General features: G+C 48.5%; 1 protein-coding gene across 7 annotated transcripts in view; it reads left to right on the forward strand.

The window, feature by feature from the left end:
- Positions 1 to 21,325, forward strand: part of RUSC2 (RUN and SH3 domain containing 2) — a 46,818-nt gene that overhangs the window by 24,769 nt on the left and 724 nt on the right. For 4 of the 7 annotated variants that reach the window (XM_019663297.1, XM_019663294.1, XM_019663292.1 and 1 more), the window contains 10 exons: positions 8,858 to 10,957; positions 15,885 to 16,514; positions 16,747 to 16,932; positions 17,102 to 17,242; positions 18,392 to 18,468; positions 18,676 to 18,850; positions 18,939 to 19,044; positions 19,739 to 19,785; positions 20,241 to 21,039; positions 21,135 to 21,272. In XM_019663297.1, the coding sequence (XP_019518842.1) occupies positions 8,926 to 10,957; positions 15,885 to 16,514; positions 16,747 to 16,932; positions 17,102 to 17,242; positions 18,392 to 18,468; positions 18,676 to 18,850; positions 18,939 to 19,044; positions 19,739 to 19,785; positions 20,241 to 21,039; positions 21,135 to 21,272 (4,331 nt within the window). In that variant the 5' untranslated portion in view covers positions 8,858 to 8,925. Of the gene's footprint in view, positions 1 to 1,395; positions 1,929 to 7,178; positions 7,303 to 8,857; positions 10,958 to 15,884; positions 16,515 to 16,746; positions 16,933 to 17,101; positions 17,243 to 18,391; positions 18,469 to 18,675; positions 18,851 to 18,938; positions 19,045 to 19,738; positions 19,786 to 20,240; positions 21,040 to 21,134; positions 21,273 to 21,325 lie in introns of those variants that run through there. The other 3 variants (XM_019663295.1, XM_019663298.1, XM_019663299.1) reach the window with 3 other exon arrangements.

Raw genomic sequence — 21,325 nt, forward strand, 5'->3', positions numbered from 1 at the left:
CCTCTGGCATCCCAAGCCAGTTCTTAACTATTGTGCCACTCGACCGGCCCTGGGCCTTGTAGGTTTTGGATAATTCTGAGCATAACCAAGTATATCAGGCAGGAGAATCTGAAAAAAGGCAGTGGAGTGGAAATGAGCTCATGAAACAGATTTGAAGGACTACATAGTGGGAAGTAAGGTTAGGTAGAGAGGGAGTAGACAGGCAAGATGGAGGACCTTGAAAGCCAAAATGAGGGGTTTGAACTTGATTCTCTGGGTAATGAGAAACCATTAAAAAGGGCAGGAGAGTGACATATTGAAGAAAGAAGGTGTTTTAGGGAGATGAATCTGTCAGTACTAGAAGGTAAATTGCAGGTGAAAAGACTACTAATTAAAAGGCAGTTGACAATATTTGTATTTTGTTTCTAGCCAAAAAATAATTTGATCTTGCATCAGAAGCCCAAGAGATCTTGGGCAGTAGTGGATGGGAAGTAGGTGATGATGTGGTCTGTGATGCACTGAAGTAAGCCAAGCTATGGAAATATGAGAGCTGCCACCTTCTATAGGCAACTGGAAACATTTCCTAAGTAGTGGCTCTCTCGTGCAATGCATGGCTTAGCCTCACTGACATTTCAGGGACCAAGATCCTGAGCCCTGAGCTCCTATAACGTAGAACTCCAAGCACTTGGTCGTGGACATTGACTTTGCCCTTACCTACAGCTGTGATCCAAACCCCTTTGAGGTCCGTATCAGCTAGGGGAGAGGGAAGTACAGTGACACCATTTCTGCTTCTTTACTTTTCCTATGAGGATCACAGGGAAAGGGGTGGAGCGCTCTATAGGTCTACAGGCAGAACCGAGATTTTTTTTCTAGCCTAGAGGAGCCTACTTCCTTTCCGTAGCCTTCCTTTCCCTAGGAAGATAGGCCTCCTGGCCCCTCGGCTTGCCCAAATGGATTCTGCCTCCCCACAGATTCAACTGGACCCCAGTTGGCACTGATCAAAAACTGATGTAGGTGAGAGGGGAATGTTCTACTCCAGCCACATTAGCAGATCCAGGGAACTGAACTGGATCCTGTGGGGAAGGGGCCTGCAGCCAACTTGGTCCTAAGGCTCACCTCCATGCCGCGTAGAGAAGCCAGCATATGGCCCAGTCTCTTTTCTCTGAGACAGACCCCATTTCTCTGAAGAAGAATGGGCGAGTGCTAGATGGGCTGGCGCTGCATCTGGCTGTGCCTCCGTAAGGACAGAACTTGGTGTTACTCTGGGACCCTGCAGCCTCCCATCGGGGCTTCAGGAGCCCTTCCCAGGCCGCAGACTCCACCCTGGGTCTAGTCTGGTATTCCTAGTAAAAGGAAAAAGCTGGAAAACAAGGAGTCATTGGGGATGGGCAAGACGAGGAGGGAGAGGTTTCTGGCTAAGCTCTAAGAGGAGGGGCCGAGGAAGGACGGAAGCTCTAAGCCTCTGCCCAGACTTTTCCTGGAGATTCCTAAGGACGAGAGGAGCGAGGTCCAGCACTCTCCCTAATGTCCTTTGCTGCCTTGAGAGTTCTCGTCTTCCAGCACTGGCTGCCCTGGGTGACTGACTCCTTTCTCTACCCTCCGCTTCCCCTAGGCTGAAGGCCCACGGGGACTGACAGGGAGGGAGGCAGAGTGGCTGTACTGTGGGCATGCCTGCTCCTCCTTTCCCTTCCCCCTTCCCTTAGCAGCAACGTCACCGCATCACCAGCGGCAGCCGCGCAGCAGCAAGGATACTGGGGCTGGGATTGCGCAGCCTCCCTGCATTAGCAGCGATGCCATTGTATTAGCAGAAATCAGATCTTAGGAAATTGGCCCAGTTCCCCCGTGTGGTCCCGTGGAACAGTGCCTCAGCTGGAACTGTCAAGGTAGAGCTTGGTCGGAGTGCAAAAGGAACAGAAGCCTCCGGGTTCAGCTCAAGGCTCCTTACAGAGGTATGGCTCAGCGGAGCTGGGGGGAGGGGCAGGGCAGGGACGCTAGGATAACGGATCAGCACATTTGGGCCCTGGCTTCTGAGGGTTGGCTTTGTCTTTCCGAAAGGGAGAGAGTGAGAGTGAGCATGAGAGCAAACATGAGACAAGCTCATCCATGCATACGTTTTGGGCTGTGGTGCAGAGATGGGGAGAAGCAGAGGTTTGGGCTAATGCTATTTTGTCAAGAAGCAGAAGAGTCCCTCCTCCCTTTCTGGGCATTTCTAAAGAAGCTGCTATAGTGTGGGTCAGGGTAGAGGTGGTCAGATCTAGAAACAAAGGCTTAATGGGAGGAGGCATCCCTAAAGCTACTGTAAAGGTATGGTGGAGAAATGCAGGGATCCACGCAGCTTTCAGGAGGAAAGGCTGGAAGCAGCGGGCTCATCCTTTCCCTGCACACATACATACATGCACATAGACACACGTACTGTATCTCCTGGTGCTATGGGAGCCGTCAGGCTCTAGGTGAGGATGGAGTAAGAAAGAATGTTGACCAAGAGGCTCCACAGTATGTGGAGAGGGGGGCAGTACAGTAATGCCTGGGGCACCTGACGTGTTATAATCAGTCTTCTTATACAGACACCTAACAGAAAAAGACCTAAGCATAAGCTGATGATCCTGAACCCACCTCATGCTCTCTTTTCTTCATTCCTGCCTAAGAGAGGGCCCAGGCAGAAAAAAGGTTATCAGTCCTACTGAGGCTCCTCCTCGGACCTCAGGTCAAGGTCAGATTGCTAGAGAATAGCAACTGAATACCGCTGTCGTCCCCATCCTCCTTCAGGTGGCCAAAAAGAAAAAGAGAAGGGGTTCTGTGACTGGCAGAAAGACACGGATGGCCAAAGACAGGGGACACCTTTCTTCTGGAGTTTAGAACATTTTCCTGCCCAGGGTTACCCTATTGCTGAGCAGATAGCGTTCCTTAAATTCCCATTTCCACTGACCACCTTGGTGGAAGATTCAAAAACATATGCTAATAGGAATCAGTAGTTCCACATTGTGCGACTATGTGGTTGGGGAATACACTGAGAAGTTGTGGGAGGGTGTTAGTTCCCAGGAAGCTTTGAGGGATGTGAACTACGAACAGGGGGAGGGCCCTGGGGACTGTGAATGGGACAGGGAGATGAGGGCTGGGAACTGGGGCCGGAAGTGGAATTAAAGAGTGTTATTAGAGCGTGGGGCAGAAATCTGAAAGGGACAGATGGTTCAGAGACCAGAGAAGTGGGCAAAGACAAACTGTCAGAGTCTGGAAAGAGCTCTTCCAGCTCATTGTTTTCTGTTCACCTTTACTAGAGCTCATGGGCCACAGTATTAACTTGTCTTGTTATTAGAACAAACGAGTCACTCCCAGGAAGGAAGTCAAAGAGATAGATATGCTCTCTTTGTACTCTGTGGTGTTTGAAATCAAGTCGCATGTACAATGTATTCTCATTACATTCTTAACTGGTCAAGAAAAAAGGTCAGAAGTTAAGATTCCTGAGTCCCAGCTTAATTCTGTCATTATTCACTGGATGACCTTGGGCAAGTCATTTCATTTTTCTGGGTGTCGATTTCCTTATTTTTTTTTTAAATGAAAGTGGCTCTGCACGCTTTGGTGAGTTGTCGTGAGGATCAATGGGATGACATACATTAAAAAGTGCTTTGTAAAAAATGTGAACGTTTGGGGATGGGGGAGAGCATGAATACAAAATCTCATGAGATGCCTGCAGAACTTCACCTTAGCTGGCTGAGCTGGAGTTGTCTGTGGAGGAATGATTGGCAGGCATGTCCCTTGGCTGTGTGGAGATCGGAAAGGAATAAGACCTCTGAGATACAGAAATATAAAATAAAATGAAATCAACCAGTGAAAGAGCTTTATACTTAACATACGATTCAATACAACCTAAATGTAAATGCTAAAACTACAGCTTTAGGCAAAAAAGAAAAAAAAAAAAAGAAATTTTCTTTATGATCATGGGCTAGGCAAAGATTTCTTAGATAAGACACAGAAAGCTTTAACCATAAAGAAAAAAAAGATAAGCAGGACTTCATAAAATTACAAACTTTTATTAGTTTAAAAAAAAAACCAAAACACCATTAAGAAAACAAATAGGAAAGCCACAGGATGAGAGAAAACATTCTTAAGACATGTGTCTGACAAAGGACTTCTATCCAGAATAAATTTTTTTTAAAACTCCTAAAACTTAATTTAAAAAAAAGACTAAGTCAATTTTTAAATGGATAAAATAGGAGTCAACAAATAATAACCAAGCACCTGCTGTGGTCCAAGCACTGTGTATGGGTTCTAGGGACACGGAGTTGATTATCACAGTTTCTGACCTCAAGGAACTGCACTCCAGTCTGGGGGACAGATATGTAAAGGTAACATTATAATACAGCTATCAGAGCCCTCCAGCCAAAGGTTCTCCACCACCTTCCATATCCATTTGTTATTTATCCTTGGTTTAGAGAATCAGCTTTCTAGACTCTGTGTGTCACTATGATATTTCATTTGAATGCATGTATGACCCAGTAATGGTTTTGTGGGCCAGAATCATAAATTCTTATGCAGCGGTTCTCAACCTGTGGGTCGCGACCCCTTTGGGGGTCGAATGACCCTTTCACAGGGGTCGCCTAAGACCATCGGAAAACAAAAAGATATTTACATTACGATTCATAACAGTAGCAAAATTACAGTTATAGAGTAGCAACGAAAATAATTTTATGGTTGGGGGTCACCACAACATGAGGAACTGTATTAAGGGGTCGCGGCATTAGGAAGGTTGAGAACCACTGTTTATGTGTGTATACTTGTGAGTACCTCTTGAAAATGGTGCTTTAAAAGGAGGGGGGAAAGTATTCATTGAAGTGAAGATCAAGTGATGACTGTAGCCCATAGATAGTCCCAAAATTACTGTTACATGTACAGGAAAGTTCTCTATGCTCCTTTCAGTCCAGACCTTGGATTATGGCCTGAATCCTAGGGAAACCTAGTATCATGTGTAAGGGGAGGACCCCTCCCCAAGCCACAAACCCACAGCATCTGTGGTGTTCAAAGAAAAATTTGAACTATGTGCATAATGGGTATTTAATATATATAAATTAGAAAATACAGATGAAACAAAAAGAGTAAAATTAAAAATAATCCAAAATCACTCAACAGAGATAAAAGCTATTAACATTTGTTGTATATGCTTTTGAATGTTCTTCCGCGCATACTTCCATGCTATGGTCTGAACATTTGTGTCTCCCAAAGTTCATATGTTGAATCCTAACCCCCAAAGGTAATGATAGTAAGAGGTGGGGACCTTTGGGAGGTGATTAGATTAGGTCATGAAGGCAGAGCCCTCATGAATGGGATTAGTGCCCTTTTGAAACAGGCTCCAGGGAGATCCCTTGTCCCAAAACCCTGTGAGGACACAGCTAGAAGGCACCAGTTATGTACCAGGAAAAGGGCTTTCACCAGAACGGAACCATGCTGGCACCTTGATCTTAGGCTTCCTAACATCCTGAACTATGAGAAATAAATTTCTGCTGTTTATAAGCCACCCAGTCTGAGGTATTTTGTCATAGCAGCCTGAATGGACTAAGACAGATGTAGACATATTTATTTACAAAAATGGTGTCATACTGTACATGCTGCTTATAATCTGCGATTTCACTTAATATTTTGTGAACATTTTCCCAAGTCAATAACCATATTAACACAACATTATTTTAATGATAGTCTGTTCTGTATATTTTTAAATTATTGTTGGAATTTCAGGCCGTTTCCAACTTTCTGTTATCCTTGTGGCGTATATACCAATTTGAGCCCAAAGTTTTCTTGGTAAAGGAATAGGAGAAATGGGAGGAATGAAGGGGAAATTATCTTCCGTACCTCATAGCAAAACTTCATGCAAAGCCTCTTTATCTCACTCTACAGAGCGCCATACTGTAAGGCAGCTGGCTGTTCCTCTCTTTTCTTGTCCTCACCTTATCTCTGCAAATGCCCAGTATCCTCCATTGCTCCATACTGGTTCCCTTTCTCACCTCTCCTTCCCTCTTTCCATAAACCCTAATCTTGTTTTTTCTGTTTTAAAAAATGTTTTAAATAACAGCTTTGTTGAGATACAATTCACATGTCATAAAATTCACCCTTTTATAACATTGAGATATGGCATACTATAAAATTCTGTAGTTTTGATTTTATTCACAGATTTGTGTAACCACACAATTGTCTTATTTCAGAACATTTGCATAAAGAATCTCCATACCCATTTGCAGTCACTCCCCATCCTAGTATCCCAGTCCTTGGCAGCAACTAATCTGTATTCTGTTTCTGTTGATTTGCCTATTCTGGACATTTCATGTGAATGGACTCATACAGAATCATACAAAGAAGCCTTTTATGACTGGCTTCTTTCACTTAGCATTTTGAGGTTTGTTCATATTGTAGCATGTATTAGTACTTTATTCCTCTTAGTGTTAAATAATATTCTGTTACATGTACCACATTATGTTTATTCATGCATCAGTTGATGGACATTTGTATTGTTCCCACTTTTTTTGCTACTTTGCATAATGCTACTATGAATATTCATATATAAGCTTTTGTGTAAATATATGTTTTCATTTCTCCTGGGTATATACCTATGAGTAGAATTGCTGCCTCATATAGTAACTTTATGTTTAACGTTTTGAAGAACTGCCAGACTGTTTTTCCAAAGTGGCTGCACCATTTTACAAGGCCTCCAGCAATATTTGAGGGTTCTAATTCTCCATGTTCTCGCCAACATTTGTTACTGTCTGTCTTTTATTGTCTGTCTATTAGCCATTGTAGTGGGGGAAAAGTGGTGTCTCATTGTGGTTTTTATTTCTCTGATAACTATTGATGTTGAACATTTTTTCCTGTGCTTACTGACCATTTCTATCTCTTCTTTAGAGAAATATCTACTCAAGTCCTTTGCATAGTTTTTAATTGGGTTATATATCTTTTATTGTTGAATTGTAAGAGTTCTTTATATATTCTGATCCGATATATGATTTTCAAATATTTTCTCCTGTTCTGTGGGTTTCCACTTTCTTGATATTATCCTTGGAGGCACAAAGGTTTTTAGTTTTTATGAAGTTCACCTTATCTGTGTTCTCATTTGTCACTTGTGCTTTTGGTACCATATCTAAGAAACTATCCATCGCCTAATCCAAGATAACAAAGATTTATCTCCATGTTTTCTTCTATAACTCTTAATCTTGTAGCTCAGTTTAGCTTCTCTAGTTTCTGCCTTTCTCCATATCTACTCATTAACCCAAACAACACACAAAGGCTTGGAAGTCCAACAAAGAAGCCTTCCTCTCACAAAGGGAAGGAAGAACCAAGATGGTAAATACTTGCTTTTTAATTTTACTGTACTTTAACTTAACATAAGTAATTATATTTTAATACCATGTCTCTCACATATGTATTTATTAGCCATTTGAATGTTTTCTTTCATGCATTACCAATTCATGTCCTTGGGCATGCGATTTGTCTAGCTCTTTACTGTACTCCACGTGAAAAGCTATGGTCCTATGCTCTAAATGAGTTAAATTTTTTAAAATTGGTGGTATTAGGGGTTCAACGAAATGATGGAAAACTTAGGCAATGGGGGATTTAGACTCATGATGGGTGAAATGAAAAACAACAGGAATAAAAAGGGAAGGAAGAGAAATGAATGAATTGGAAAAGTTGGATATGAGGAGTCTGAGCAAGTGAAGGCTGCTGGGCCCTGAACTGGATAGCACAGGAGACTAGAATTTGAGGAGGCCATTCTGCCACGGTTCAGCTAAGAGACCAGAGAAGCTTGGAATGGGCCCTGTGTCCTTGGGGCCAGGAGACCTTGAACAAGAGAGAACTTTACCTTAGCCTGTCAGAGGTACAAGTGAGAAAAGAAGACTTTCTAGAGTCCCCCCCGCTTCACCCCTCCTCCCCCCCAGCAAAAGTCCTAGGCTAAAACTGGGCAGAATTTGGACACTTAGAAGATCTGTACCCTGAGCTGGACAAATATTAAGAATGTATTATGCTTCTTATATTTGTGAGGCCTTATGTGATGTTGTGCTAGGGGGATGGAAAGGAGATAAAAACAGACCCCCACCCCCACTGAGAAGGAAGAGGTTGGCATCAACCATACTTGTAGTCACTGTAATTCCCACTTTGGTCTCTGCATTCAAGAAGCTCCAACACAGTAGTAGGGAGAGTGAAGCTCAGCCTTCAGCCATCAGAGAAACAAGTATTCTGGGGCTCAGAGGAGTAGAAAAGGAGTCTGAGATGACATAGGGGTCAAATGACATAGTATTCTTAAAAATACTTTTCTTGCAAGATTTTAGCTTATTGCTATGAGGACATGATATACAATTCGTGATTTGTCTTCGTATGTGAACTTGCGTGCTGTACCTGTGTCCAAAGTGTCCAAGGCATCTCTGTGTCCTGTCAGTGCCTAGCACCCCTTCAGACATCCTAGATGCTTTTTTCTTAGCTATGTCACTATTCATAGTCTCTTTTTCTTTTACTCAGGACTAGTCACTGTTCATTCCTAAGAACAGGGTCCTTGTTGAAAGAGGAGAAAGTGCAGCCCCTGAGATCCCCAGACCTTCACATGTGGCATTAAAAGGGGCCTGGCCTTTTGTCACAGTGGATGCATGGCAAACTTAAAATGAAGGGGGCGCTCAAGAGCTGGGCCTGTGGCAGGATACCCGCTGTCCTGTCGGACTGTGTCTCATTGTGGTTTTTGTTTCTCTGATAACTATTAATGTTGAGCATCTTTTCTCTGATACTCCATCTTAACTCTGAGCCTTTTCTCCCCTTGGGCTCTTCTCCCTCTGAAAATGATAGGGGAAGGGCATGTCCCTAACTTCCAGGGAGGTGACATTAGGTTCCCTTTCTTTCCTTCTCTCTCTAGGTGCCAAGCTCTCCTGATGACATGTGTTCTGCCCCACTGGGCTCCGGGGGCAGTGTCTGGTGCTGTTGATGCCCTTGTTCGAACTTTCCAGAATGGATAGTCCCCCAAAGCTGACCGGAGAGACCCTCATCGTCCACCACATCCCTCTGGTGCACTGTCAAGTCCCAGACAGGCAGTGCTGTGGAGGGGCAAGTGGAGGCAGTGGGGGCACGAGACCCAATCCCTTCTGCCCACCCGAGCTGGGCCTCACCCAGCCTGACCAAGACCTAGGACAAGCCGACTCCCTGCTATACAACAGTCTGCACTCTGCTCCTGGAGGGGCTGCACGTTCTGCAGATGGCAGCACCAAGAGCAGGGGTCGAGATGGAAGAGGCCCTGGAGTCCCTAAACGACACAATCCCTTCTTGCTGCAGGAGGGTGTGGCTGAGCCGGGACTTGGTGACCTATATGATGACAGCATTGGTGATAGTGCCACCCAGCAGTCCTTCCACCTGCACGGGGCTGGCCAGCCCACCTTCCATCTATCCTCTTTCCAGCTGCCACCACCTGGCCCCAGAGCGGGCAGGCCATGGGGGACCACACAGAGTCGGGCTGGAGTGGTGGAGGGGCAAGAACAGGAGCCGGAGACTGCCGTGGATACCCAGCAGTGCAGCACTGGCCACTGCTGCCGGCCAGAGATGGAAGCAGAAACCATGGAGCTGGATGAGTGTGGGGGACCTGGTGGGAGTGGCAGTGGGGGTGGAGCCAGTGATACTTCCGGCTTTTCCTTTGACCAGGAATGGAAGCTGAGTTCAGATGAATCCCCAAGGAACCCCGGATGCTCGAGCTCAGGACCCCAGCACTGCCACTGCAGTAGCACATCCAGTCAGTCGGAGGCGGCTGACCAGTCCATGGGCTATGTGAGTGACTCCTCCTGCAATAGCTCAGATGGCGTGCTGGTCACCTTCAGCACCCTCTACAACAAGATGCATGGCAACTCCCGTGCCAACCTCAACTCTGCCCCTCAGTCTTGTAGCGACTCTTCTTTCTGCAGCCACTCAGACCCTGGCGCCTTCTACCTGGACCTGCAACCCTCCCCAGCTGAGTCTAAGATGTCTTGTGAGTCCCACCACCCTGACAGTGGGGGACGGGAAGGGAGCTATGGCTGTCCTCATGCCTCATCTCCTGAGCTCGATGCCAACTGCAACTCCTACCGCCCACACTGTGAGCCCTGCCCAGCTGTGGCTGACCTCACAGCCTGTTTCCAGAGCCAGGCCCGTCTTGTTGTGGCCACACAGAATTACTATAAACTTGTCACCTGTGACCTGTCCTCCCAGTCATCCCCAAGCCCAGCTGGCTCTTCCATCACTAGCTGCTCTGAGGAACACACCAAGATAAGTCCTGCACCCGGCTCTGGCCCAGACCCTGGCTCTAGCCAGCCCTCTGAGTATTATCTATTCCAGAAGCCAGAAGTCCAGCCAGAGGGACAAGAAGCAGTGGGTTCCTCCATGGAATCTGCAGCTCCCGTGGGCCCCACTGTGATTGAAGGGCAAGTGTACACTAATACTTCACCTCCCAACCTTAGCACTGGACGTCAGCGCTCCCGAAGCTATGACCGCAGCCTCGAACGCAGCCCTCCTACCCGCCTGGGCTCACTGGAGCGCATGTTGAGTTGCCCAGTGCGCCTGAGTGAAGGCCCTACAGCTCTGGCTGCACCCAGCTCCCCACCTAAGCGGGTCACCTCCTTTGCTGAGCTCGCCAAGGGTCGGAAGAAAGTTGCAGGCTCTGGCTCCCCCCCACTTCGAGTGAGCATTGGGGACTCCTCCCAGGAGTTCTCACCCATCCAAGAAGCACAACAAGATAGGGTGGGCCCACGGGATGAGGGCACTCACTGTAGCCATAGCCTACCACCCATGCCCTTGGGGCCAGGCATGGACTTAGTCGGCCTCGAGCCCTGGTCCACCCAGGTCTGTCAGGGCCCCCAGTCCAGTGAGATGCCACCTGCTGGCCTCAGAGCTGCCGGGCAAGACCCCCTGACGCAGCTGATGGATCCGGGGCCTGCTCTCCCAGGGATCCCAGCCAACAGCCATACCCAGAGGGATGCAAGAGCTAGAGCTGACGGTAAGGAACCTAGGGGCTGGCGAATACCAGGACGTATGCATGGCTTCCTCTGTGATAGGGCCCTGCCAACCCCATCCATACCACCAGCGGTTCCTCAGCCTAGATCAATCATCTTTCCAGTCCAGGGCATGTCCTACAGTTGTAATGGAGAGAAGGGAGTTAGAGGATAAAAAATGCACTGAGGATATAAAATCAACAGGACTTAGAGATTGATGTACTGGGAAAGGAAGCACTCAGAAGATCGTGATTCTAAGTGGATAACTGGGAAGAGGACAATACATGAATAAGGACTACAAACACAGAAGTAGATTTACTGGAAAAGGGACGAGGCGGGAGTTCAGTTTTGGACATTTAGGAATTTGCAGAGCTTAAGGGATATGTCCAACAGGCAAAGCACACTGGGTGTCAGTGAATTTCATTCTTTGATCAGTGATTGTAGCCACTCTTCAAAGAGCCTGATACCCCACACTTACTTGACCTTTAAGCCGCCTAGGCCAGCACTTTCCCTATTTATTTTATTACATTTAAGTAATTATTTTATAAAGGCTCTATGTTAAGTGGGTGCTGGTGACAGAGAGATGAAAGGGACAGTGTCTGCCCTCAAGGAATTCTGACCACAGATGGAAATAGAGAAGGAAAATGCAGAGATGGTGGTGTACAAGTACATGGTCTATGGGAGGGATTGCAAAATCAGACTGAAATGTCAGAGAGGGACTGCTGACACAGTTTATATTTAAGCAGAGTCTAGAAAGACAAGTAGGAATTGGCTCTGTGGAGACTTGTAAGAAGAACATTCTAGGTTCATAGAACAGTCTATACAAAATCACAAAGGTACAGAATACCTTGCTGCTTTTCAGAAACTGCAAGTAACCTGGTATAGCCATAGTGGGATGTGGATGGAACCATGGAAGGACTTTAATCAGGGAAGTGGCATTTTTTGTTGGCCTGTTTTGATTTGCATTTTAGAAAGATATCACTGGTTATCTGGGTGGAAGGTGGATTGGCAAGTATCCTTGGAAGTCAGGAGGCCACCATGATGGGAGAGTCATCAGAATAAAAGTGGTAGTTGAAGTGAATGTGAGCATCCAGGGAGAATGTGTGGAGCTATAAAGGGAACAAGGGCAGAGCCCTGGAGACACCATGATTTAAGGGTGAGCAAAGCAACCCTCAAAGGAGACTAAGAAGAATTAGCCAGGAAAATGGAAGGAAAACCAGGCGAGAGTGAGGTCACAGAGCCAAAGGAGGAGAAAGTTACAAAAAGAATTAGGTTCAACCAAATGAGTGCTAAAGAGAAATCCCCAAGATGAAGGCTGAAGAATCCCAAAAGCAACATTCAGGAGCAGTGAGGGTGGAAGCCTGATCTCAGCCGGTATGGAAGGAAGAGGGAAACAAAGCAGGAGGAAAGGAGATAAAGGGGACTTTTCTGTGCTGTGGCCTTAGGTTGGGTCTCTTGGCTTCTTAAAGGAAAGGGGCTGAAAAACCATAAATGGCTTTATCGCTGCTGTTAGGGGGATCACAGTCCAGCAGAAGACATCACACTCCTAAACGTGCACAGAGGAGCTACCCTTGGGATGGGGGGTGAGGGGGATCAGAAACAGCAGGGGTTGGCCAGAGTCCTTAGGAACCCACTCCCTCTTAGATGGCAGTGTCTGGTGGGTGTATCTAGACACAGGGGATGCTGTGCTGGCATTCTGAGGGCAAGAACAATCCTGGTCAGAGATGGGAGGAGAGGCATGAAAAGTGTTTTTTCTGTCAAATAAGACTTTTCACACCGAAATGCTGTCCTGGCCCATAAGTCTCCAGTGATCCACCACAGGGTTCTTCTCTTGATCCTGTACAACTCGTTTTTAATCAAAAAATGAGTGACAATTCTTGTGAGCAAGAGAAGCTGAGATCTCCGAGATCCTGAGCAGCAGAATCAAGAGTCAGAAGGATCTTACCGAATCTGGAAGGAACTAAGAAAGCAGGGACCAATGTGAAGTTTGATAGTTGAGCTGTACTTTTGAGTTGATTTGGGATGTTTAATTGATTGCAAAGTCAGAATGAGTCAGCAGTTTGGAAGGGCTTCCAAAAAGTTAAAATGACTCCAGAAGGGAGGAGTTGATGGTCCGCCACTCCTCTGAGCCAGGCAGTGCTCGCCTGGAAGCTCTGGGCAGTCCATTTCAAAAAGGAACGGAGGGACTGGGGTTATATCACCTACAGAAGGGCAGACTTGGGCCAGTGTGGTCCCTGGCTCCAGTTTTCTTAAGAGTTGTCACATAGAAAAGTGAGAAAACGTATTCTCTGAGGGTGGAACTAAGACCCACTCCCCACAGTAGGCCCCCCCTTGTTCCCTGATCTTATTCCTCTACCTCAAACCCTATCCTGGGAACTTAGCAGGAAGGATTTTTAAAAGAGTAGGAATAAACAGTCTAATTCAAACATACTTTATGTAGCGGGTGTAAATAAGAAAGCTAGGGTCAGGAGAGTCTAATCTCTTGGGTTGTCGGAAAAGTCATGACGCATTTTTGCAATGAAAAACATAGAAAAAATACATCATGACTTTTCTGACAACCTGATAATAGCTAGGGTCAGCTCAACCTTGCAATTTGATATTTAAGTAAGTGGAAAGGAAGAGGACATTTCCAGCAGGAAGAACAGTGTGCGTAAAGATGGAAATGGGGTGGGAAGAGTAGTGTTCATGAGGATGGCAGGGGTGGAAACATGAGTGGAAAGAAGCCTAATCTATAGCTGTATGAGTACCTACCAGACCTTGAGAAGATGCGACTTTATTCTGTGGCAAGTAGTGGCCACATGGGATAAAACAAAACAGGTATTTTAGGAAGCAAGCTGATTTATGGATGCAGTGAGGCTAGCCTGAACCAAGGGTGACAGTAGGGATTCATTCATTTAACAAATCTTTATTCAGTACTTACTGTGTACCAGGCTGTCTTCTAGGCACTGGGGATACAGCAATGAACAGTTTTTAAAACCTGCTTTTCTGGAGCCCTTATAAGGAGTAATAGACAATAAATAAATAAGATAATTCCTGATGGTGATAAAATGCTCAAAAGAAAATAAAACAGGGTAATGACATACTGTATTTCCACATGTATAAGACGCATCCTTTTTCGAAAAATCGGGGGTCTAAAAACTGGGGGCGTCTTATACAGTGGTTGTATGAGCACAAAAAACAAGTGCGAAAAAAGTGGGAAATGCAAGTAAAAAAAAATCTACAACCACTGTATAAGACGCACCCAGTTTTTAGACCGCACATTTTTTTAAAAAGGGTGCATCTTATACATGGGGAAATATGGTACTTGCCAGGGGGGTTGGGGTGGTCAGAAGAGGTCTTACTAAGGAGGTGATATTTGAGCTGATGCCTGAATGATAAGACAGTATCAGGCAGGAAGAATAGCGGGTGCAAAAGACCCCGAGACGTTCATGAACTTGACATGTTTAAAGACAGAAGGAAGTATGGCTGGAGCATCATGAGCGAGGGAGAACGACAAAGGTTGCTCTCTAAGCACTGACTGGGGATGACAGGAGGATATCATTTGAAAATGTCCCCTGGGAGTGATTCTGAAACACCTCACTAATGGGGTTGTGGTCACCATCCCTTTAAGACTCACTGAAATAAATTAAAGGGAAAAGATGAGGGATAGGAAAACCCAGCCTGACAGCGTTATGTTTCACAATGTAGTCAAGAGAACATTAACCCCAAAGTCAAACTCTGGCTTAGGCAGACTTCTAGCTCTGCCACTTCCTAGTTGTATGACGTTGGGCAAATGACAATCTCTCCGAATTTCCAATATCCTCATCTGTCAAGTAAGGGTATATTTATAATTCCTGCCTACAGAGTTGTTGAGCCACAGAGTTGTCCTAGTGAGCCACACCCAGGGTTTTAGACGGTGCGGCGTTCATAGCGCCACCTTGTGTTCATTCAGATGTTTACAGTGTGCACAGTGTTTTATTAGAAGCACAACCCATGCGTCCTATAGTTTTGTGTTTAGTTCTGAGCCCCTTGTTTTGAGGGACAGTGACTGGAAGGTTGGCTGAAAGAACAGGAGAGGGCCAGTCTTGTGGAACACCTCTGTGTAGCGGGAGCAGATGTGGACTCTGAGGCCCCAATGCCAGGATCACAAAAGAGTGGGGGTGTGGAGGGGTGGGGTGACAGGAGGCTGACTCTGGCTGTAAGTAAGGAAATATTGGGTTGTCGGAAAAGTCATGACGCATTTTTAAAACAAAAAACAGAAAAAATACGTCATGACTTTTCCGACAACCCAATAGTTTATTATGGTTGGATTTGCGCAAGAATGAAATGTGCCAGCTTGGGTGGAGATAGGGGATGAGGAGCGAAAACTTGAAGTCAATAACATCTTGACCCTGAAAATCTGTGACGCAGACTCCAAGTCTTTAGGCCTTAGAAACAGAAAATGGTGGTTCTGCCACTGACTGAAATGGAAGTTATCAGGAGAAAAGTGATAAAACGTTTTAAAATAGCAAATTGTAAGTGAAAACATAACCCTAGGGCAGAATGATCTAGAAATCAAAAGGAAGGCCGGGGCTAAAGTTACGGGTTCAGGAGTCCTCTGCATGAATGGCTAAATTTGAATAATGCAGGGGAGAATGTAAAGTGAGATGTAAGAATTGAGCCTTAAGATACACCCACCTTTGAAATCAAGAAAATGAATGGGTGAACAGCCAAGAGTACAAGACAGTTCCGTATCATATAAACAATAGGAAGTTTTACAGAAGAAGGGAGGAGCAGTGTCACTTTCCACAAACTGGATTACCCCTACCCTCTTCAATTCCTGTGACCCAGGTCCTGCCCAACTCTTCCCCTTTGCCCATGAGCATCAGTCAGCTCCTGTCTGTTTCTGTGCTGCCTCTCATGTGGGTTTCAGTGTCTGTCCATCTGATTCCTTCTCCATCCCTGTTGCCACAGGGGGTGGTGCTGAGAGCCGGCCAGTCCTTCGATACAGCAAGGAGCAGAGGCCCACTACGCTGCCCATCCAGCCCTTCGTGTTCCAGCACCACTTCCCCAAGCAGTTGGCCAAGGCCCGGGCCCTCCACAGCCTTTCCCAGCTCTACAGCCTCTCAGGCTGCAGCCGTGCACAGCAGCCTGCCCCACTGGCTGTCCCCACTGCTCAAGTCCCAGCCTCAGCTCCTTCAGGAGACTCACAGGCGCCCACCAACCAAGGTGCCAGGAAAGCTGGGCCTGAGCCAGAAACCTCCCGGCCATCACCCCTGGGCAGCTACTCCCCCATCCGGAGTGCTGGCCCCTTTGGGCCCAGTATCGACTCTTCTGCCTCCACGTCGTGCTCCCCTCCTCCAGAGCAGGTCACGGCCACAGAAAGCCCACCCCCATGGAGCCTCTCCTGTCCTCCTGCTGTCCGGCCTACCACCTCCCAGCAGCCACAGAAGGAGGATCAGAAGACACTGACCTTGGCTGAATACCGACTCCATGAAACAGGAAGCTTGCCTCCTCTGGGCTCCTGGAGATCTAGCCTCAGCCGAGCAGAGAACCTCACCCGGGGAGGTGGTGAGGGCAGCATGGCTTCCAGGCCCAGTAACGGTATGAGCTTCAAGGCCCCCTCCCCGACCCAAGAACTTCAGCCTCCCCTTTGAATGGTTTCTTATACTCCAGCCTGGGGTCAGAGGATAAAACATTTGCATCTCTGTCCTCAGCATCTATGGATAATGTGCACTCATTCCCAACCCTCCTGTTTTATGTGGGCCCTGAATGGATATGAAATGTCGTCTCCTGCTAACTCTTGCCTGTCTCTTCTGATCCGTTTTGCTTTCAGCCAACCACCTATCCCCTCAAGCACTCAAGTGGCGGGAATACAGGAGGAAGAACCCACTAGGGCCACCTGGTTTGTCAGGGAGCCTAGACCGGAGGCCACAGGAAGCTCGTCTGGCCCGAAGGAACCCCATCTTTGAGTTCCCTGGTTCCCTCAGTACTGCTGGCCACCTGAACTGCCGACTGAATGGTGTGTGGACCAGGTCCCCAGTTCACCGAGGGCAGGCTCTGCCACAGCTGGGAAGGGTTAGAGAAGGGGTCAGTCCCAAAGGAACATGTCTCAGAGAGTTTGAGGAACAGAACTGAGCTGCAGCTCATGGGAAGGGAGTTGCTTGGATTGATTTTTCTCTTCTTTCCAGGTCAAGTAGTGAAGCCATTACCACTGACCTGCCCTGACTTCCAAGACCCCTTTTCCTTGACTGAGAAGCCTCCAGCTGAGTTTTGTCTGTCCCCAGATGGCAACTCAGAAGCCATTTCAATTGATGTGCTTCAGAAAAAAGGTAGATATTCCCCTGAGCTCAGGGCAGGAGTTCTGTTGTTACTACCTGTTTGTGCCTGTCGCCCTCCTCTCTGGCCCTCCAGAACATTTCCCTGCCTTAGAACTCTCAGAGCCAGGAAGGAATTAGAACAGGCGTTGGGGCAAGAAGTCTGTGTGCTGTGTACCGGGAGTATGTGCAAGTGTGCAAGGGTCATTCCTCAGATGCTTAGGAATGAGGCTTCCGTCTCTTCCCTCAGGGAGCTAAGTATAGTGAGGGAGCCTGCAGGTCATAAATAAATGCCCATGCGCTCTAACAGGGGGAGTTCAAGTACTCTAGAGCCTAGCAGCTTGGGTAAGCATGATGGTAACACCTAGCAAGATACGGACTGACAAGGAGCCACTCTACTTAGCAAATAAGGGACCACTGAACTAAGAGAGCAGTTTCAGTGCGATGGCAGGAAGAAAACAGCACAATTCTGAAAGGAAGAAGCTTTGAAAAGAGAGAAAGATGAAACTAAAGTCCCTTGCAGAGGCAGAGTGGGAGACTCAGAACTTAGGGAGGAGGGAAGGACCTTGAGCAAGAAGGGGAACAGCCATCTTCCTTCAAGATGGAAAGGGAGCAGGAGGGGCCAGGCAGGATGGAGGGAAGAGAGATATAATATAGGTATGTCTTTTGGATGGGGAAGGAAGCGGTAGGAATTCATGACCATTGGCCTCTGTTTTCTGTGTGAAGTAGAACTAAGGGCTTGAAAAGAGGGGTAAAGATTTGGCATGGCAACTCGAGAGCAGAGCAGAGGGTGGCACACCTCAGAGAGTGCCCTAGTCAGTCACCTGTGAGTGGCTCTGGACTTCATCCAGCAGCAGCTAGTAGCCTTGTGTCTCAGAGTAGAGAAGATAGATAGTTGGGTTGATCCAGAATTAGAGTAAGAGGACAAAGAAGTTAGGACACTAAGGGTTTCGACGATGGACTCATTGAGGTGGGAGATGAAAACAGGAGGGGCTTGAGACTGGGCTAAAACAGGACCGGGGCCTGGTGCTTTGGTGAGACCCATGTGCAGGGACAAAGAGAGTGTGTATGGAGACCTGTCCCTCTCCCCACGGAGGGCTCAGTCCCAGCTGAGTTGCCCAGGGCCTTGCTCAGGAATCTATTACTTCAAATTCTCACTTACAGGGCTGGTGAAAGCTGTTAACACTGCTGTGGACCTCATTGTGGCCCATTTTGGAACAAGCCGGGATCCTGGAGTGAAGGTAGGCAAGAAATTGGAGAGCTGAGCTCTACACTGCTGACCTCCACTATTCTGTGCCACCACCTCCCCTTGCTGTCTTGCATCTAGAACCCAGAGTTGGTACTTAGGGACAGGGATCGCAAGAGAGGCACCATGAGGACTGACTAAGTCAGAGAGGACCAAGGTCAGGCTTCAAATGACTTCCTGTACTTCCCTACTGCATCTGCAGGCAAAGCTGGGGAACAGTTCTGTGAGCCCCAATGTAGGCCACTTAGTTCTGAAGTACTTGTGCCCTGCGGTCCGCGCTGTGCTGGAGGACGGACTCAAGGCCTTTGTGTTAGACGTCATCATCGGGCAACGGAAGAACATGCCATGGAGTGTGGTTGAGGCTTCCACACAGCTAGGTAAGTGCCGGGTCACAATGGGGGCCCCAGGCTGAATTTAGGGTTCCAGAGATTAGGCATGTGACCTCCAGCTCTGGCTTCCTCCCAGGCCCATCCACCAAGGCTCTGCACAGCCTCTACCACAAAGTCAGCCAGTTCCCGGAGCTCACCAGCCATACCATGCGCTTCAACGCCTTCATCCTCGGCCTGCTCAAGTGAGTGCGTGGTACAGCCAGACCTGCCAACCACCGGCCCTTCTCCCCGGCAGGCTCTGTGGCCTCTGAGGAAGCCACTCCCTGAACTAAGACAGAAAGGGGGGATCTGCAGATCTGCAGCCAGGGCCCGGGCTCCCTTTGTCCCCACCTGGCTACAGCCGCTCAGTTGGTCACTGGTTTCTCACCACATCCATGACCCTCGGGCACTCACACCAACATGGTCTTCTGTTTTTACAAATCCACCATCTGGCTTATTTGGAAGTTAATCTGGTCCTTAGTTTCTCTGGATGCTGTAAACCCTGACCCTCTCAATTCCAGCACTGCTTCCAAATACTGTGTGACCCCCAAGTCCCCCTTGGGACCCATGTCATAGTATTCTTCTTACTCAAGTATGGGCCCAGGTCATCCTCTTTGGCCCTGTACTCTCACTCAGTAGCTGCCCTGACTTCCTGGAGCCTGTGCAAGTCAACTCCATTCTACGAGGAAGTGATTGGCTTGTGAATCACATGTTTATAATCCCCACGGACTTTCCAGGACTATATTACATGAAATGAACACATAGCATCCCTGCCATAGAAGGGAGACGCTCACCTGTACTCTGCCCCGTGTCTGACCCTTGTGCCTGTCTCCTTTGTACCTTATCATCTGGCTATGTCCACACAAGACTCACCTCTCTTCACCTATCTCCCTACAGCATCCGGTCCCTGGAGTTCTGGTTTAATCACCTCTATAACCACGAAGGTAATATCCAGAACCCTGTCCTGTCTTGCATACTCAACATAGGCCAGACCTTGGAGGTTCAAAAGAGGGAGGTGTGACTGTCTTTTCAGATGCTGAGGTGGGGAGGGGAACCACACAAGCTTTCATCCTCAAAACTTGGGCTTCTACCCAAGTCCTCCCCCAGCTTCTACTTGTGTTAGAGCCTTGCAGGCAGCAGGATACACAGGCAGTCGGAAAGTCAGGGTGGCCAGGAACCCCAACGCCTCTCTCCTTTGAATTCGGGGCTACCACTTACGGTTGTGGAGTTGCCGCACTGCACGACTTCAGGGGGCACCGTTTCCACTGTGGTACAGCTCAGTGGCACAGTACACAACCTGTGCAGCACGCGCAGTGGCTCTGCCCGGGTAGCCTTTCAGAGGCCCACCTCAGGCCAGGCTCTGCTGCTCTGTATGGCTCAGTCCCTCTCTTTCCCCTAGACATCATCCAGACCCACTACCAGCCGTGGGGCTTCCTGAGTGCAGCACATACCGTATGCCCTGGCCTCTTTGAAGAGCTGCTGCTGCTGCTACAGCCGCTGGCCCTGCTGCCCTTCAGCCTCGACTTACTGTTCCAGCACCGGCTGCTGCAAAGTGGGCAGCAGCAGCGGCAGCACAAGGAGCTGCTGCGGGTGTCGCAGGACCTGCTGCTGTCCGCCCACTCAACGCTGCAGTTGGCCCGGGCACGGGGCCAGGAGGGCCCTGGACACGTGGACAGGGCAGCCCCCGGGGAGCGGGTGAAGGGTGTCGGTGCCCCAGAAGGTGGAGAAGACGAGGAGGAGATGGAAGAGGGGGCAGAGGCATCTGGGGGCTCGGGGCGTGGCAGGGCCCGAGCGGGGCAGGCTGGCTGGTGGTACCAGCTCATGCAGAGCTCCCAGGTTTACATCGACGGCTCGACTGAGGGGTCTCGGTTCCCCCGTGGTGGCAGCAATAGCAGCAGTGAGAAAAAGAAAGGGGCAGGAGGCAGCGGGCCACCCCCGCGAGAGGGAGTAGTGGAGGGAGCTGAGGCCTGCCCTGCCCCTGAGGAGACCCTTGGCCGGGACAGGGGCTGGCCCTTCTGGATGGGAAGCCCCCCTGACTCTGTGCTGGCTGAGCTGAGGCGCAGTCGGGAAAGGGAGGGGCCCACTGCCGCGCCAGCAGAAAGTGAGGAAGGAGCCCCTGGGCCTTCACCTGGGGGCATCAAGTGGGGACACCTGTTTGGGTCCCGAAAGTCTCAGCGGGAGGCCCGGCCCACAAACAGGTGAGAGGCGGCCCATGGTGTAGACAGTGGGAGTTGGGGAGCCTCATCTAAGCCAGGGCACAGACAGAGCCAGAGCCCCCGCTGCTATCCCCTAGGCTCCCCTCAGACTGGCTGAGCCTGGACAAGTCCATGTTCCAGCTAATGGTGCAGACGGTGGGTGCCCGCCGGGAACCAGAGCCCAAGGAGAGCCTGCAGGAGCCACTCTCTCCAGCCCTGCCCTCCAAGCCTCCATGGTGAGCCCTGGGAGATAGAAGGATTTGGGGGCTGGGTTTGGCTTTGGGTGGGG

Source organism: Hipposideros armiger, unplaced genomic scaffold (assembly GCF_001890085.2).
Source record: "Hipposideros armiger isolate ML-2016 unplaced genomic scaffold, ASM189008v1 scaffold_388, whole genome shotgun sequence".
NCBI classification, from domain to species: Eukaryota; Metazoa; Chordata; class Mammalia; order Chiroptera; family Hipposideridae; genus Hipposideros; species Hipposideros armiger.